Source organism: Solea solea, chromosome 19, assembly GCF_958295425.1.
Source record: "Solea solea chromosome 19, fSolSol10.1, whole genome shotgun sequence".
In the NCBI taxonomy this organism is placed as follows: domain Eukaryota; kingdom Metazoa; phylum Chordata; class Actinopteri; order Pleuronectiformes; family Soleidae; genus Solea; species Solea solea.
This window is the reverse complement of record NC_081152.1, coordinates 20,488,826-20,507,053: the sequence shown is the minus strand read 5'-3', so window position 1 is coordinate 20,507,053 and position 18,228 is coordinate 20,488,826. Positions and strand designations below refer to the sequence as shown.

At 39.8% G+C, this 18,228-nt stretch overlaps 1 protein-coding gene across 2 annotated transcripts in view; it reads left to right on the top strand.

Moving 5' to 3' along the window:
- si:ch211-196i2.1 (collagen alpha-1(I) chain) overlaps positions 1-18,228 on the top strand; it is a 94,717-nt gene that overhangs the window by 61,356 nt on the left and 15,133 nt on the right. For both annotated transcript variants that reach the window (XM_058617624.1, XM_058617625.1), the window contains 29 exons: positions 59-178; positions 1,855-1,893; positions 1,984-2,037; positions 2,129-2,182; positions 3,448-3,555; positions 3,692-3,745; positions 5,260-5,313; positions 5,408-5,452; positions 6,331-6,384; positions 6,721-6,765; positions 6,852-6,905; positions 7,165-7,209; positions 7,290-7,343; positions 8,071-8,115; positions 8,512-8,565; positions 9,526-9,570; positions 9,661-9,714; positions 10,220-10,327; positions 10,484-10,537; positions 12,405-12,458; positions 12,631-12,675; positions 13,469-13,522; positions 14,330-14,374; positions 15,243-15,296; positions 15,708-15,761; positions 15,922-15,975; positions 16,319-16,372; positions 16,549-16,602; positions 17,647-17,691. In XM_058617624.1, coding sequence (XP_058473607.1) covers positions 59-178; positions 1,855-1,893; positions 1,984-2,037; positions 2,129-2,182; positions 3,448-3,555; positions 3,692-3,745; positions 5,260-5,313; positions 5,408-5,452; positions 6,331-6,384; positions 6,721-6,765; positions 6,852-6,905; positions 7,165-7,209; positions 7,290-7,343; positions 8,071-8,115; positions 8,512-8,565; positions 9,526-9,570; positions 9,661-9,714; positions 10,220-10,327; positions 10,484-10,537; positions 12,405-12,458; positions 12,631-12,675; positions 13,469-13,522; positions 14,330-14,374; positions 15,243-15,296; positions 15,708-15,761; positions 15,922-15,975; positions 16,319-16,372; positions 16,549-16,602; positions 17,647-17,691 — 1,653 coding nt within the window. The remainder of the gene's footprint in view (positions 1-58; positions 179-1,854; positions 1,894-1,983; positions 2,038-2,128; positions 2,183-3,447; positions 3,556-3,691; positions 3,746-5,259; positions 5,314-5,407; positions 5,453-6,330; positions 6,385-6,720; positions 6,766-6,851; positions 6,906-7,164; positions 7,210-7,289; positions 7,344-8,070; positions 8,116-8,511; positions 8,566-9,525; positions 9,571-9,660; positions 9,715-10,219; positions 10,328-10,483; positions 10,538-12,404; positions 12,459-12,630; positions 12,676-13,468; positions 13,523-14,329; positions 14,375-15,242; positions 15,297-15,707; positions 15,762-15,921; positions 15,976-16,318; positions 16,373-16,548; positions 16,603-17,646; positions 17,692-18,228) is intronic.

The window sequence follows — 18,228 nt, the reverse complement described above, 5'->3', positions numbered from 1 at the left end:
ATCCAATAATAAGTGGATTTGACCTGCATAAACTGACCGTTTCCTTAATCTCTGACAGGGTAAAATGGGACTTGAGGGACGTCCAGGGAAAAGAGGTGAACCAGGACCTGCTGGAGCCGCAGGTTTACCAACTCTGTACTTGTGGAGGAACACGGGCGAGGAGTGGGCCGCCTTCCAGGTGAGAAACTGCCACAACTCAGTCATAATCTTTCTTCAGTATTCTGTCCTATTATTCTCATTAGGGAAGCACAATATTGGACTTTTTGACAATATGCCGATATATGAGGATTTGTAATGCCAATAACTGATACCAATAGTAAAATGATCACAGTATTTTTTTATATACTCTGCTGCTGCCTCGTGTGGTCACTTTGTGCCACTGACGTAATTCAGAACAAAGGATTTCCAATGCCGAACTCATAAAATAAGTCATTTGGACTTACTGTTAGAGCTGATAATGGATCAACAGCTCCTGTGAGCTGTGGTGTTAAAATCACTGATTTTCTCTATGGGGTTTGGTGCAGAACAATAATAAACAATAAAAACTCTGAGGTTCCAGCCAGCAGAGTCTGTCTAATGTTGAGGTCAAGATGAAAACAGGATCAGAATATCCTAGATTTAAGCAAGTGTAGATTTTATTAGGTGAGCCTTTATTGAAGAGGTTAAAAATAGTGCTGACTCACCGCACTTTGAAAATAATCCCTGAACTTTCCCTGAACATCGTAACCGTGTGGAATAGAAACGACCTTTCCTTCCTCTTTTCTCTGTAATTTAACGTCCGTCACCTCAAAGACTCACTGGACATCAAAAGTTCTTTGAGACTTTTTTGTACCTTCGTACTCATTAGATCCAGAGATTTAGAGGGACACCTTTGACCCTGAAGTTATCGCGTGTCCACGTCCGTGTCCTGCCCTCGTCTGTTTAACGTCTCTGTGGCGGCCACAGCTGTTTGTCGTCCAGTCTGTCAGCGTGATGAAGAACTGTCCGTTATTGAAAAGAAAGAAGTCTGCTAGTCGTTTGTAAGGGCAATTTATTACTGCGTGTGTTTTAAAACCTCGTGTGAACGAGCCTCATGAGGTCTTCACTCATCCTGAGTCGTGGTCAAGACCTTTTTTTAACTTCAAAAAAGGAACATAATTCAAGATTAAATAAGCCTGTATGTGTTTTAAAGCTTTGGTCGACCATCTCTTATCTAACTTCCTGTCCATCGCGTACTGTATTACATTAGCTGAGGGTGGTACATCCCAGAATACATCTGAGGACGTAGAAGGTTAGCGTCTGTTAGCACCAATAAAGCTGCAGTAGTGTAGAGGTGGAGAAGCATTATCTAATCATTTGTCCTTAAATTACGCTGTTAAAACACCTTAAAAACTAGTATTTGAAGAAAACGTTGATTATTGGAATCAGGAACAACTCAGAGTTAAACTTTCTGTTAAACTTACTTCATATTTGCTCAACGATGATGAATTTTAACCCAGTTTTACAAACACGGGGTTAAAATCTGCAACATATTTTGGTGGAAAACGGGTTAATTGACATTAAATCTATGATTCTAGACCTGAAATTAAGGATTATTTATTTACTGGATTATTCAATAAATAGTTTGGTCCTTGAAATGTCAAAAAATTAAATGTGTCCAAACGTGGACAAAATGATCTCAAATGTTCTGTTTTTGTCCACAAACCAAAACAGATTCAGTTTTTAATGATTTCTTTGTTTATATGGAGCAAAGAAACCAGAAAATATTCACATTTAAGAAGCTGAAAAATCCAAAATATCCTCAAACCTTTTAGTAGAAACATCTCAAAATGAAACAGATCTGTAACTCCTCCTGTGTTTCCGTTCTTCCCGCAGAAAACAAACTTCTACCAGTTGCTGCGCGCCGGCTGGCCTGTGAGTACGCTGTGTGATGATTAACAGCCTTTTCCTGTTTTCTTCATTCCTGTTGACCCGACGCTCTGTTTCTTCTCTGTGAACTTGCAGAGTCAAGAAGGTGCTGCAGGACCACCTGGAGAGATGGGCAAGCCGGGCATGCGGGTCAGAGCTGGAGATCAGAACGTTGATGAAGATTCTGTGTTGATTGATCCTGATTTGGTGAACAATCTGTGTTTGTATTGGTTGTTATCAGGGGCCTCCTGGTGAACCTGGAGACCGAGGACGACCTGGAATACCAGGAGAAATGGTACGCAGCCAAACCATTGCGTCTTTTATAATCAGCTTCTGTAGAACATGTCGCGATTCTCTGAAGGTCGTCACGTACTCGCCAGCGTCCAGGCTCCATTCAGGGAGTGTGTGGACACTCGGAGCTGAACGACACTTTATCTGTTGTGGAACCGTCTGCAGAGAAGAAGAAACCGTCGTCTTGTGCTGGTTTCACAACAACAACAACAACAACAACAAGCATAAGGAGCCGGACACAAGTCCATGGACGGACGAGAGCATGATGAGCTGTGGTTGTTGTGAAACCACAAAAAGACGACGGTTTCTTCTCTGCAGATGTTTCCACAGCAGAGACAAAGTGCAACAATGCTTTGGCTGACGGGGAAAAGAAATGCTGCGTTACTTTCACTCCCCATCGCGTCCATGACTTACTCGTCTAAACCCAAGATTAGAGGGGACCGCCCCTTTGTGGAGCTCTGTCTCCTGATTGGACAAAGTATTGTGGGATATCTAAGGTGAGTGTCAGTTGTAGTCGTAAGTCAGAATTTCCCACTTCTTACTCGTAAGTTTCAACTTAAGAACTTTCCAACTCGGAAAGTCGGAGCAACCCCACGAACCCCTGAGGTAGCGTTCCAAGAGTAAAAACACTGTTGATCGCACTTCTGTCTTAAAAGAGACAACAACTGTGGCGTTGTTTAACGTGGAGGGGGCGGCACGCAAAATATTGCCAAAGGGATATTTTCTGGGATATTTTATGAACCAAAGAGCACTGACACATTAATCAGTTATGAAAATAATCATCAGTTGCAGATCAGAGTTGCAGCCACCGTCCAGAACTGAGCTCTACAACACGTCCGCACACCGTGTTCCCGGTGTTTTTAGCTGACAGCCTCTGCCTGGTTTGAGCGAGTGCTGTGTAAAGTGAAAACTATGTCGGGTTAAACCTAAATAAGTGCACTCATCACAGTCTGAGCACGTATGTAACGCGGCATCCATCATGTGTGCGGCGCAGCATCAGTGGCAGCAGCACATGTGCTTTAACCATCCACCGAGCGTCCGTACACGTTTCCCACCTGTTTGTAACGACGCGGCTCAGCGGTGCGGACGGCGGCGTGTCGTCGCGGTGATTAACGGCTCTGCAGAGTGAAGGCGGAGACGAGTGTCCGCGTCCTCACCAACCACACGTGTAATTTACTGTGTTTGTTTTCTGTCCACGTTTGACTGACAGGTTCATTTAGAGGACGCCGCCTCCTCCTCACTCTTGATTGAATCTGTTTTCCCTGACAGGGCGAGCAGGGGCCCAGGGGCCCTCCAGGACGAGCCGGGGCCCCGGGGAGAGCGGGCGAGAACGCAGAAGACGGTCAGCCCGGGTCACCTGGTTCTCCCGGGTCACCGGTGGGTTTTTAAACAGAACACAGTGTGTGTAGGATGAGCGTGTCACACCTAATAAATCATCTCTTCTTCTTCTTCTTTTTTTTTCTTCTCTAAACTCCTGTTGAAATATTTCCATCCATCCTGCATTTGACATCAGGGGCCCTGGGGACACAGAGGCGAGCGAGGGCCCAAAGGGGAAAAAGGTGATGAGGTGAGCAACGGAACAGCAAAGGAGCAAAAGTTTTTGGTCATATTTTCACCAGTGAGGACTTTGGAGACAGTTTTGTGTCTGTAAAGCAAATACACACATGTCAGAAGATAGAATCTAAAAATGTGGCTGGATGACTCACTGGAGTCATAGTTGGGGCATTGAGGGAGTCACGATCTTGAATATTTATAACCCCACACAACTGTTATCTGTATATCGAATATCCATCGAAATGACGTCACGATCGCGACCCTCGAAAGCAAAGGTGGAATCGAGGATTTAACCACGACTACACGTTAGCTCCTCCTACGTAACCACGGCTCCAACTGGAGACCTTTTCCCGCTTCTCAGAAATCACCGGCGTGGAACGCTGTTGACAAGAAAAAACACGATGTGTGAATGCTGATCTGAGCGTGTAGCAAAAGCACAGAAACACATGCATCGTAAGGATGAAGACGTGACTACAGACAACTCTTCTGTCCTCATTTGGAGCAAGAACGTCCTCTAAATTCCACCTTGACGTCGTGTTGGAGTAACGCTGCAGGGATTTTGAAACACGGCACCAGGTGCAGGCGATGTTAGCCGCTGAACATTGTTCTTAGGTCGTCCTAATAAAATCTAACAAACCTATAAAATCTATCAATATCTCAAGAAAATATCGCCCTTTTCCAACAGGAAACTGACGTTTATGTCCATTTTTGAACCATTTACTCTGATTTTAACATCATAGCACGTAGTCGTTTTTGATCTGTTGTTGCCTTCCTCTGTTAGTTTAAATGTGTTATTCAATGACTTCAGTTATTGAAATCCTTGATTTACCTCAGTGACACAAACTCACCACACGAGGCAGCAGTGGAGCAGTGGACCAGCAGCTCCTCTGTCCCTGTGAGCTAAAGTCACTGATTTTCTCTATGGACTTTGGTGCAGGGACATTGAGTGTTTTACAGATTGACACAAAGTGTCGAACACAGGGGTCTCAAAGTGGCGGCCCGGGGGCCACATGTGGCCCTTCAATCGATTTCATGTGGCCCTCCAAGCAATATCAAGTTGTAACGAGTCATTTCTATATGTTTTAAATGAATAGATTAATTTTGCATCATAAATATGTTTTTTTTTATGGTTGCACATTAAAACAACCACTTATATTATGAAATTATCCAATCCAACTTTATTTGTAAAGCACTTTAAAACAAACACAGTGGACCAAAGTGCTGCACAGAATAATGGATAAAAGACAGAGAGGCTCACACGAGGCGATAGAGTACATATAAAAAAAAGGAATTAATACGGCATATTGATGATATGAGCTTGTAACGTCCACCGCAACTGTTGGGCTTTTTTTTTTTACTTGACTGGTCCCCGACTGACCAGACGAGACAGTCAGTGGCCCACAGGTCATTTGAGTCTGAGGCCCCTGGTCTAACAGGAGGAGATAAAGCAGAGAACATATGTTTAAAGATATAAAACAGATTCTATTAAAAATGAGTTTGTCCTGATGTTTGTCTCCGTCTTCACAGGGTCTCAGCGGCTTCAGGGGACCAAAAGGGGAAACTGGTGAACCTGGTGAGAAGGTAAATCTGATTCTTTCAAATCGGACATTGTTACAGTTTGATAGAGAGTGCTCTTGTGTGTCAGTGTAACGTGTTGTGTTCTGTCCTTCTTCAGGGCTCACCTGGTTCTCCTGGACGACCTGGTCCTGTTGGAACACCAGTAAGTGTCATTTTTCTTTGTTTTGTTAACAAACAAACCAGGAAACTTCACAGCGGTGTTCACATAAATGTTCATAATGTTTGTGAGGAAAGTATGAAAGTTTGATCTCTTTTGTCTCCGTGTTTTCTGAACATGTGATGTACACATGTTATCTGCACATTACATGGTTGTTTCACAACACAGCTGTGGTTGTGTGAGACATTTCTTATGCACTCAATCAACTTTAATTAAACAAAAAGTTATTAAAAAAAGATATTAAAAAGCTGGCACAATCTGCACCGAGAACCTGCAAAAGACAGATTTATAATAAAATATATGAATGAAATCTACGTGAGCTTAAGTCTAACATATCTTAAGAACATATTTGCCATTTTATCTCACTGTTACACAGCTTTTTCCAACAGGACACTCAAGTTTATGTGACTCTGTAAACCACTCACTCACCCACACCAAACTCCATAGAGAAAATCAACGCTTTTAGCCTGTGAAGATGTGGGAGCTGCTGGTCTACTGCTGCCTCGTGTGGTCACTTTGTGTCACTGAGGTAAATCTGAACAAAGGATTTCAAACACAGAATCGGCAAAATAACATATTACAACTTTGTGATGGAGGCAGCAGTGGGTCATCGACTCCTGTGTGCTGTGATGTTAAAATCGCTGGTTTTCTCTATGGGATTTGGTGCAGGGTGAGTTTCCTGTTGGAGAAAGCTGTCTGAACAGATTTTTAACAGATTTTAACAGATTTCAACAGATTTCAACAGATTTCTTAATTTTATCAGGTTAGTATTTTGTAAAGTGGTTAAAATCAGTTTTTATGTGTTTTCTTCCCTGCATTTTAATGTTATATTCAAATAAACACACATTTAATCTCTTCTTCAGGGGCCTGCTGGGATCCGAGGTGGTTACGGACCAGAGGGAGCAAGTGGACCTGATGTGAGTCAAGACTTATGTGTATATAGGATAAATAACATACATAACGTGAAGATTTATTAAAGAAAATATGAATAAAATTTATAAAATGGGAGATTTATCTTGTGATTCAGGTCATGGTAGTTTTTAAAAAGTGAGTCCTCATATAGAACGTTTGGGTTGTGTTCAGACAGACACATTGTTTTTGTTGTTTTGGTTCAAATATGAAATGTTCTACTGCATCACCTTGTGGTTTTTGAAGGTCGTAGGTCAGATGATCGGTAGGTTTGCGTCTGAACCGTTCATGTGAGCATGTCTTCATCACAAACTCACTCTTTTGTGTGTATGTGATGTTTCCAGGGAGAAGATGGACTGGATGGACCTCCAGGTTTGCCAGGACTGACGGTGAGTGGAGAGGAAGACTGTTTATGACAAATATGAACGTTTTATTTTGAAATGTATAAGATGTATGTGTGTGTACATACATTTAGGGAGCGCCAGGTTTCACAGGACGTGTCGGCGCTCAAGGAGTTAACGGCTCAAGGGTAAGAAGATGTTATTATATGATGTTATTATATACATATATACATATATACTCAATGCATGTTTGTATATTTGCTTGTATGCAAGTGAGAAACATATGTTAACATTTCCACAAATGAAATATACACTGTATGTACATATGAGGTTAAAAGACAAATGAAACTAAATATAAACCTTTATTTCTTAATTTAAAACATTTATTAAGTTAATAAGTTAAGTTAACTTTACATAAACTAAGCACTTGTTCAAACTGTCCTTCAGGGAGACGTTGGACCTGCTGGTACTGTTGGTCTCACAGGTCCTCAGGTAAAAGTTAAATCCTGTATTTCCATGTCTCCTCTGTCCTTCGTCTCAGATGTCTTCATGCTTTTTGTCCTTGTTTTCAGGGACCTCCAGGTCTAGAGGGACAGATTGGACCTCCAGGACTCAGAGGGTCTCCCGTGAGTTCAAAACAAAAGACCCACGCTGATAGAGACGAATGACAAAAAAAAAAAGAGTCAGGAATGTCTCACTCTGCACGTCCACATCTGTCTCTGTGTGACTCAAAGACGTGTCCTCCCCACAGAAAAATAAAAAGAAAGAAAGTCTATCATCTTTAAAGGGAAGTCACGTCATTTTGACAAATGTTGGACTGTTTTTACGCTCGTGTTTCACAGCCTGGTGTGGACTGACAACAGGAGACAGTAGAAACTACAGACATCTGTGTTTATTTGTGTTTTTATACTTGGAAACCACACGAGAGTTCCATTATTCTATTATTCCCTTGATTAGAAAGAGTCAATCACTTACTGCCATTAAAAAGATTTTTAAAAAACAAATATTTTATCAATGATTGCATTTATAAAAACAGATAATTCCACTTTAATGACTTCCTTTGAGTTAGTGGACTTCATGTGTGTTTGCAGACGTTACAAGGTTTCTTGAATGCATCTTGAAGCTGCTTCTCTGAGCTCAACGTGCTGTAGATCCAACAGAAATTATGACATTTGCCAGGGTCTTTGAATGCATCTCGTTAGCTCATCACACTGTAAACCCTGCATCATTTTCTCCAGCTGAAATGTTCAAATATTTGAATATTCATGTAGCTTTTTTTTCTCCTCTGTTTATCTCACTGTAAAAAAAGTAAATTACACTCACACACTTTCATTTTTCACTGTTTTTTTCCAGGGACGTTCAGGATTGATTGGTGCTCTCGGTCCTAAAGGAGATCCTGTAAGTCATGGTTGCAATATTAAAACCAAGGAGGTTGTTTATTTTGTTGCCTAGCAAGCTGGTTCTCAAAGATGGGGGCAGGGCCCACAGATGGGTCATGGGAGATTTTTTTGGGTCCCCAAACAAATTTGTAAAAAGTTCTCAATCGTTTTAGTGAGATTTACAGTATGTTTATATGTTTGGAATAAGTTGCATAAAGTTGCCTCATTTTGCACAAATTAGCTCTTTTATTGTGATTTAGGTCGATGTCAAGTCAGCACTTCATTTATGCCTATTCTGTTTATAACCTTGTAAAACTACTCAATAAATAGTTTAGTAAACTGTAAATAATCACATATTACTGGATTACTCAAATCACATATAATTATACTTATAAACTTCATATGTCTCTATTAGGGGCCTGTGGGGCCCGTCGGTGCTCGGGGAGACGCTGGGTTTGAGGGACCGATGGTGAGTCGCACTCGTACATTTTATACTCCCTACATTAAATTGGTCATAAAATATGATCTGAGCTATTAAATAGAGCTGTGGTTCAAATCCTCTGCATGTTCAAGTGACCATGAGTCGCTCGTGCAGCTACTTCCTGTCACCGCTGTTTTACGACTGTTACTAACACTGTTTACTTCTTACTACATACAAGAATAACTGCTAAAATGAAATACAACAGTATTTTATGAAACGACAGTGATTCTGATGTTTAGTGTGAAGCATTTAAAAGTTCTAGAATAAAGGATAGTTTTCTCTCCCTGCACCAAACCCCATAGAGAATATCAGCGATTTAACATCACAGCACACAGGTGCTGTTAAACCTCTGCTGCCTCCATTATTAAGCTCTAATGTGTCATTTTGTGATTTCGGTGTTTGAAGTGACACAAAGTGACCACACGAGGCAGCAGTAGACCAGCAGCTCCTGTTTCCCTGTGAGCTAAAATCACTGGTTTTCTCTATGGTCTTTGGTGCAGGGAGACACAAAACCAAAGAACCAGTGTTCTCCTGGTGGCTGCAGAGGAGTTTTGGACCCATGTCAGACTGATGTTCTGAGGTTGTGTGGTGTGAACAGCGCTCTCAGGTTAAATCCTCAGCATCTGTGTTGCTTCACAGTGCCATCTACTGGCTGCAGGATGTCACTGGATCACTCTATTTTGTGCCAAGCTTCTCAAATCAGTGGACTGACATTTCATTTTCAATATTAATGATGGCATCAACATTTTGACTGCTTTTAATTAATTTTTTTCTGCTTTGACAACCACATATTGCTGTAATAGAACAATAAATTTAGTTTCTCATGTAAAGCCCAATCATTACTCTGGATATGTCACACCAGTTTTATTACGACTACTTGCTACTGCTTGTAGCACAAAATAAAAACTGATTCATAATGCTAACAATAGTTTTTGCTGTTTTTTACAGGGCCCTCCGGGAGAACCAGGTCCTATGGGTTTCCTGGGGATAACGGTAGGTGCTCACTATCAGAATATATACACTTTAACTGCAGAAATGTTTTAGAGTGAACCTAATTTTGAACATTTTCCTTTTTTGTTAAAGGGCTACAGAGGACCAGATGGGGACAAAGGGGATCTAGGACCTAAAGGCAACAAAGTAGGAAGCAGAAGTTTTTCCTCTTGGACACAAAATAATGAACGAGGGAATGATAATGTTATGTTGTTGTAAAAAAACAGATTCTATCCACTCAACAAAACTTTCTCACTGAATATGTTTGTCATCTTAAGTCTGCTATAGAATAAGATGACGTTAGTACAGACTCTTACAACTGGAAACTAGAGATTTTAAACCACTTCCTCTGGGACACAGGAGCTGCTGGTCTACTGCTGCCTCGTGTGGTCACTTTGTATCACTGAGGCTCATCTTATCAAAGTATTTCAAACACAGAATTCATAAAATAACACATGTGAGCTTACTGACGGAGGCAGCAGTGGATCAACACCTCCTGTGTGCTGTGATTGTAAAATCGCTGATTTTCTCTATGGGGTTTGGTGCAGGGGAGAAATCGGTTTAGAAAGCGACTCTAATTTCAATTGGCACAAACTGAAGTATTCAGGGAGAATGTTTCTCTTCTTAACAAAGTCTTTGTTCTTTTTTTCAGGGTTTTCAGGGGGCTGTTGGCATTAGGGGCCCCCAAGGGGAGAGGGGCCCCACCGGCTTCCCAGGTTTCATAGGGACCACGGGCCAGTCGGGCCCCAGAGGCCTCGAGGTACACTTTACCCTAACTGTTGTTAACTGTGTTTGTATGTATAGTTTATATAAACACAGCACATATCTTTATTTGACGCTGTTAATTGTTATGTTCCATGTGTCTTTAACAAGTCGAGTGTGGTGAATGTGATTTTATATCTATTTCTTCATCCAGGGCACAAATGGAGAAAGTGGGCCTCCGGGAAAACAAGGCAGCCGTGGGTCAAAGGTCAGTGAAGACATAACCGATGACTTCATATACATGTTGATCCAAACACTCACATTTAACTGTGGTAACGTTAGAGTTTCCGCTGCACTAATGAATGAACAGTGGAACTTTAACACCGTCCTGTGCCTGTGTGATTGAGCCCCACAGGAACATTAAAGGGACAGTTCAGCTGCAGTTGTGTGAGGTACTCACGGAGAACATGGCTGCCAGCAGGGACACAAGGAAAACAGGTTTTACTTTACCACTTAACAAAGCCTAAACGAGATCTTTGACAGCTTAAGGACATGTTTTCCCACTTTATGTTGTCATTAGACAGAATTTTCCCACAGGAAACTGAAGTCTATTTAATTGTTCACTCTCTTGAACCAAACTCCATGGAGAAAAACTGCGATTTTAGCTCACGGGGAGACAGGAGCTGCTGCTCTACTGCTGCCTCTTGTGGTCAGTTTGTGTCACTGATGTAAATCTAAACGAAGAATTTCAAATGCAGAAGTCACAAAATAACAACATTTTCACTTACTGATGGAAGCAGCAGTGGATAAACGACTCCTGTGTGCTGTGATGTTGAAATCACTGATTTTCTCTATGGAGTTTGGTGTGGGAGAGTGAGCGGTTTACAAATGGACTGAAACTTGAGTTTCCTGTTGGAAAACCTAATAAAATCAGCCTAGACATGTGGAAGCAATGAAGTGAATCATTATCATGTATTTTGGAGTTGCCCTGTTGTGACCCCATTTTGGTTACGCATACACGAAAATTCTGGAGACAGAATTTTTCAACAAAAATAACTTTATGTTTCATTTTGTTATATCTGATCGATCTGGAGGAACAAATATAAATACTTGTTGCGAATATCACTGTTGGCTTGTAAGAAATCCATAACCAAGAAATGGCTGAAGAGAGAGACACCTGGTGCAGATGAATGGATTGATATTATGCACAACGTCTTTGTAATGGAAAGAATTACTTTCAATCTGAGAACACAAAAAGAGGTATTTATTGAAAATTGGCAAAAGTGGATTCCATTTGTCTCTACCATCAGACCAGACTTCAGGTCCACCATTAATACTTTTATTTGTCTACTTTCATCTTAACCCTTTTTTTTACTTTTGTTGCTTGCTTTCATGTCTGGTGGTGTTTACAAGTCTCTTTATGTACGTCCCTGATATTATTGCACTCGTCTATAGGTCTTCATGTTCTTTGTTTTGTTTGTATACAAAATCAAAAATCAATAAAAAGTGAATGACAAAAAAAAAAAGTCAGCCTAGACTTAATTCTCCGACATCTTAAGAACATGTTCACGTCTTTATCTCACTGTTGGACAGACTTTTCCAACAGGAAACTAAAGTTTGTAAACCACTCACTCTCCCACACCAAAGTCCATAGACAAAATCAGTCATTTTAGCTCACGAGGACACAGGAGCTGCTGTGATCACTTTGTGTCACTGAGGTAAATCTGAGAGTCACAAAATTACACAATTTTTTACTTGGTGATGGAGGCAGCAGTGGATCAACAACTCCTATGTGCTGTGATGTTAAAATCACCCATACTTTCTCTGTGGGGTTTGGTGTGGGAGAGTGAGCAGTTTCCAAATGGACTAAAACTTCAGTTTCCTGCTTCAAAGGTCTGTCGATCAGTGAGATACAGTGGTGAACATATTCTTAATATATATAATATTCGTACACTTTAACTGGAGTGGATTTCATTAGGTGAGTCTGTTGTTAAGTGGCTAAAACAGAAAATACTATGTTTTTCCTTGTGTCCCTGCTGCTGGTTCTCTGAGTACTTTATACAGCCTCACTTAAAACCGCAACTATTACTATAACTGTTATGAAAATGGACACTAACATGTGAACGTCTCTGAAGGGAAACAGAGGAGCAGACGGACGTCCCGGCAAACCAGGACCCAGAGGGAACAAGGTTTACTTTTATTTTTATTTTTTTACTTCATTTAATCAGTTCATCATCATATTAAATGTCAGACCAAAAAAAAAAATATATATATTTATACATATGTATGTGTATGTATATATATATATATATGTGTGTGTGAAAATAACGCTCATGTCGGCTGTTGTTTGTGTTTCCTCAGGGTCCCACTGGACAGAGGGGTCACACCGGTCAACCAGGCCCTCCGGTAAATTTCATGAGTCATTTTCAGGGTTAACACTTCACTGAATGTGTCAGTATGTTCAAATGGACACATGCATTACAAATATAAGACTTTTGTTTCAATTTATGCATATCTATATTCATATTGCTAGTTTTTAACAGCAATAGTAGATGTGTAATAAGTGATATTAAGCAGCCATTTGTGACAAATTAGTCAACTGCACCAAATTCCACTGAGAAAAACAGCATTTTTAGCTTTTCAAGGAAGCTCTATCTCGACGTTAAACATACTTTTTCAACAGGAAACTCAAGTTTTTGAACCACTCGCTCTCCCACACCAAACCCCATAGAGATAATGATTGTTTTTAGCTCACAGGGACACAGGAGCTGAATGTCTGCTGCTGCCTCGTGTGGTCACTTTGTATCACTTTAATAAATCCTAACAAAGGATTTCAAACACAGAACACACAAATATATCACAAATATCACATCTGAACTCACTGATGGAGGCAGCAGTGGATCATCAGCTCCTGTGTGCCTGTGAGCTAAAAACGATAATTTTCTCTATGGAGTTTGGTGTGGAAGAGTGAGCGGTTTACAATTAGAGTCACAAACTTAATTTTCCACTCAGAAAATGCTGTGAATGACGAGATAAAGCTGTCGTCATACATTTAAACTGACATACATTTTATTAAATGGTTATAACCCGTTGGGTTATTTAATGGATATGTTTTTGCTGTTTTACATGATGAAGAATAACAAAGAAAATGTTAAAACAGTTTGCATGTTTGTGTGTTTTTTTGTGTTTGTTTCCTCAGGGTTTTCTGGGTTCACCAGGACCAGAGGGAGCAGAAGGAAAGCCTGGTACACAGGTTCCCATTCTCTATCATATTCTACTCCTAACACCTGTGTATACTCTGTCTCTTCCTGTGTGTGTGTGTGTGTGCTTCTGTCATAAACACTGACCTCATCAGGACCAGTAAGTCCTCATGGAGACTAAAAACCTGGTCCTTATAAGGCAGAACCTCAATTTTCTGAGGAACTGGTTGAAGTTCAGGAGTAAGATTTGAATTGTGGTGATGGTTATGGTTAAGGTTAGTGATAATGGTTTGGTTTTAAAGGACAACATATGGACAACATACGGCCCCGGGGCCTCAAATTGACAGATCAACGTTGTGATATTAGCAGTTGTGACGACAGAACCTGAGCTCAGATGAGAAACGGCCTCAGAAAACGGGTTAAGTTTTTAACACAGATTGGACATCTAAATATTTGTGATATGGTGAGACAAAACACTTCAGTTTCACTTCTTCACATTAAAGGCATTTCATTGTTGTAACACAGCCAGACTTTTATTTTGAAATAGTCACAGGAAGGGAAATGTGTCCATGATGTAACAATGTTTTTTTATGAAGTAACACACTGAAAAAATGTCCCACAAAATGAATGTGAAACTGTTGTGTAGTAATGCTGGGTTCAGACAGCAGGGGGCAGTGTTTGTGCACTGTTTTCATCAGCCCTTTACTTCACTGTGAGCTTTCACTCACATACACTGTAAAAAAAAAGTACATTTTTATAATAAATTCAGTCTGAAGTCAAATTTTTGATGTTTAAATAAAAAATAGAAGCCTCTGCTGTGTGGATTAAATTGCATTCTGGGTATTTTCCTTCTGTTTCAGGGTCCGTCAGGTGTGACGGGAGCTGCCGGCAGTAATGGAGAGATGGTACGTCATAATCATCATCATCATCATCATCATCGTCTTTGTCTGCAGCTGCAGAGTCTGAATAAAAAAAACACGTGATTCTGCATTTATGAGTCAAATTAGAGAGAGTTTAATTGTTTCACGACGACAGACGATGAAGACGCTTTTAATAAACACATCAGGAGAGTTTGAGGTTTATTCTTGTTTTATAAAGAAAAATAGGATTAAATATTAACAGTATAAAGTACAAAACCAGAGTAAGTTAAGTGATAGAATAGGTTAAACAAGAATAAAAACAAAGAAAATTAAAGTAGAATTTGCAACAAAATTAGATAACATATAAAAACACAAATACACTAAAGAGAATAATTGTGGCTGCAGATTTAAATATGACCTCACTATGATTCATAATTCTTCACAGTAATAAAATCTGCGATTCACATGGTTTAATAAGTCACATGGCTCGTATTAACACGTCTGGATCGCTCAGATATTCTGAATAAGAGAAAATGATTATGAAAACCTGTGTTTTATGAGTTTGTGACGCGCTCACAATAATATGGACAAGAACTGATATTTTTACGATCAATAATTGAATCTTTTAAATCTCCGAGGAAACAGTTTAGCAGCTCCAGATGTTCTGCCACACACTGAGGAGTTTAATTTAGCCAAATTATAATCACGTTACCAACACGACAACGGCCTCATCATGACCCGTAATCTGTAAATCTTCATGACTTTCATTGAATAAAAATGCAATAAAATAGTGATTACATTAGATTAGATTAATCAACTGTGAGTGAAAAACTGAGTTATTATTTTTTAAGCCGTAAATGAAACGTTTTCATAGTTTTTTTGTTATTTTGACATAATTTCACTTGTTTTCCAGGGCTTTCAAGGCGTCGTTGGAAAGACGGGAGCAGACGGACCTTCAGGTTCTCTGGTACGTGCAAACAACCAAACACTTGAAACACTGTTTTTGATGTTCTTTCAAAATAAAAGCAGCCAGGAAGTCAGTTTACAGATAAAGGAAACAAGTTTGAGTGAAAACAATAAGGTTCAGGTTCTGTAAAACTGGTTTATGACACAAAATACACAATTATTGTTTGTATGATTGGAATACACCACTTTTGACTGGAAAGTGTTGTTTTATGGGATGTATGTATATTCATATATTCATTATATTAAGTATAAAGTGATGTTTTTATCTGGTCAACACTGAACAGGAATGATAAGCAACGCATAACAGGTGAAAAAATACCTTGTATTCAGTATTGGAGTCTGTATTTGGCATCTAACAAACTTAAATAGTTGGTAGTTGTCGCCTCTTTAGTGACGTGTTTTCATGTGACAGGGACCACCAGGAAAACCAGGACCTCCAGGGTCACCAGGACCCTCAGGAGAGAACGTGAGTCGGCACAGAACAGAACACCTCTCACCTGGTTCACAATTCAAAATGGCTGCTCAAGAAAACGTCTGTCTTTTATTGTACACACTGTGGTGTCTCCACAGACACCAGTGGGACTGTATGATGGTAGAATACTGTGTGTGTGTGTGTTCGTTCTCAGGGTTTCACAGGGAAGCCTGGTACTGAAGGACCTCAGGGCCCAGTAGGCATGTATGTAAGTGATCCATGTCTGTCTGTCTGTCACACCTGACACTTATTCAAAATTACATTCACAAACACTGTAACAACAGTATCTACTGTATTGATTATAGATCCTTGATTAGAAATGATCATTAGGGCTTTTATAAAGTATGAAGTATTGATGAATGATAAAAGCGTTGTGTTGTAAAAGTTCTGGAAAACCAATATCATTTCTGTCATATTTATAATTACAGGTATCATTCTTGTGAGAATTCATGTGAAAAAGCAGACTTTTTTTCCTCTGGTTGTTGATTAAAACACTTCATTGCTGTTGGAGGTTTTTGTTTAGTGACTAATTATTTTCCTCCTCTCATCAGGGCATCCAGGGAACCGTGGGCATGCGTGGACCTCCAGGCTTCACCGGAGAACGGGTAAAGGATTGTCTCTGTGTCTGAAACTCATGTTTTTATATTAGAAATGTTTATAGACTTTTTGTGTTTCAACAGTAAAGAAATATTGTAAGAAAATTGTAGAAGATATTAGATTTCTACCTACCATTTTTGACGTAGTGTTAAAGTTTGTGGTGTCTTCTTTGCTTCTCCACTAGGGGGAGCCAGGTTTACGAGGTTTAACAGGACCTGTCGGAAAACAAGGCCCTAAAGTAAGTGTAAATTTTGCTAATAGATTCTTTTACTTTTGAATTTATATTAATTTTCTATCCACTCTGTGTGGTACAAATTATCGACAATTTATCATCAATTATAATTGAGCTGAAGCCAAATATTGATATTTTATGTAAGAAGAAATATGTCACTTTAAACACATTTCTCGCCATTTTGATGTCACTCCAGATGCCGTATCTTTTTGCTTTGGGGTTGCATCTAACGATTATTTTCAGTTCATTGAAGTCTTGATTGTTTTCTTGATAAATCAGTGACTTGTTTGGTCCATAAAATGACCAGTGTTTCCCCAAAACCCTCAAAAAATGATTTCTTTGTTACATGGAGCAAAGGAACCAGAATATATTCACATTTAAGAAGCTGAAAAATCAGACACACTTTATTAATAATAATAATTAACTGTTGCAAACATTCTTCTGTTTCTCTGTTCAGACAAATTCATTTTTTGTTTTTTCGTTTTTTTCTGCCTCTCTGCTCTATTTCATTATAAGTTGTGAAGGTCAAAGGTCACATTTTCACATCAAAACTCGTTGTAGTTTCTTCGTCCCATAAATCAGTTTCTCTGCTCTGTCTTTTGGTCGGTTACGTTTAGAAATAAGAAAATCACCTCACTGCTTTCAGTAATGGAATTGTTTTCTGAAGCTCCTCCTCCTCCTCCTGCTCACACTCCTCCTCCTCCTCCTCCTCTCTGTAGTGATGTCACACAGTGATCCAGGTGTTGATGTCTAACATGGCGTGGTGAAGTGAAAGCATAATTGAAATCCTGTCCACAGACTGAGACTCTCTCTCTCTCATCAGTGGGCCAGGGTATCAGTGGGCATCAGTGGCTGAGTGGTAGAATGAGTTGTCTTTCAATGGGAAGGTTGAGGGTTCGATTGCTGGCTAAACTCAGCTTCATGCCACTTAACCTCAGCCTGCTCCTGATGCTGATACAATGATAGAAGTGTGTTATATTGTCGTTGGTGTGGTCTGACTTGTGCCCTGTCTGTCTGTCTGTTTGTTGTTGTTGCGTGTGTTTGTTTTAGGGTCCAGCAGGTTCTCTAGGAGAACGAGGCCCTCAGGGGCCACAGGTGAGAGGACAAATGTCATGCCTTTAAATCACAGAAACACATGATTGAGACCATGAACCTCCACAGGAAAATGTTCACTGATGATATGAATGAATTAATTAATTGGCAAATATAAGCCTTTTTCCCCCTAGACAGACGGTGAAGTCACCCTCTAGTGGTTATTAAGTATATTGTAACTTCATATTTGTCTTCAGGAAGAAACCATAAAACATTTTTTTATGTTTGGTTTACAGTTTCCACATAATGTTGATATGATATTCCAACTTTGTTTATATCGACTCACAAAAAGCAATTCAAATGTCCCTGAAGAAGCCACAGTAGCAACATGCTAGCTCTGTTGTGCTGAGTCATTTTGTAGATAGTCAGATTAAAGTTTGCGTTTGGAAGACAGCAAAAAATAGAGTCTTTTTTATGATTACTTATGAATTCTGTGCTAATTTAATCACTACATCCACCCAGATCATCGATTAACCAGCTACCTAGTTATTTACTATGTCAGAAATGGTGCTATGGATCTATGATTCCTGGGCTAAAACT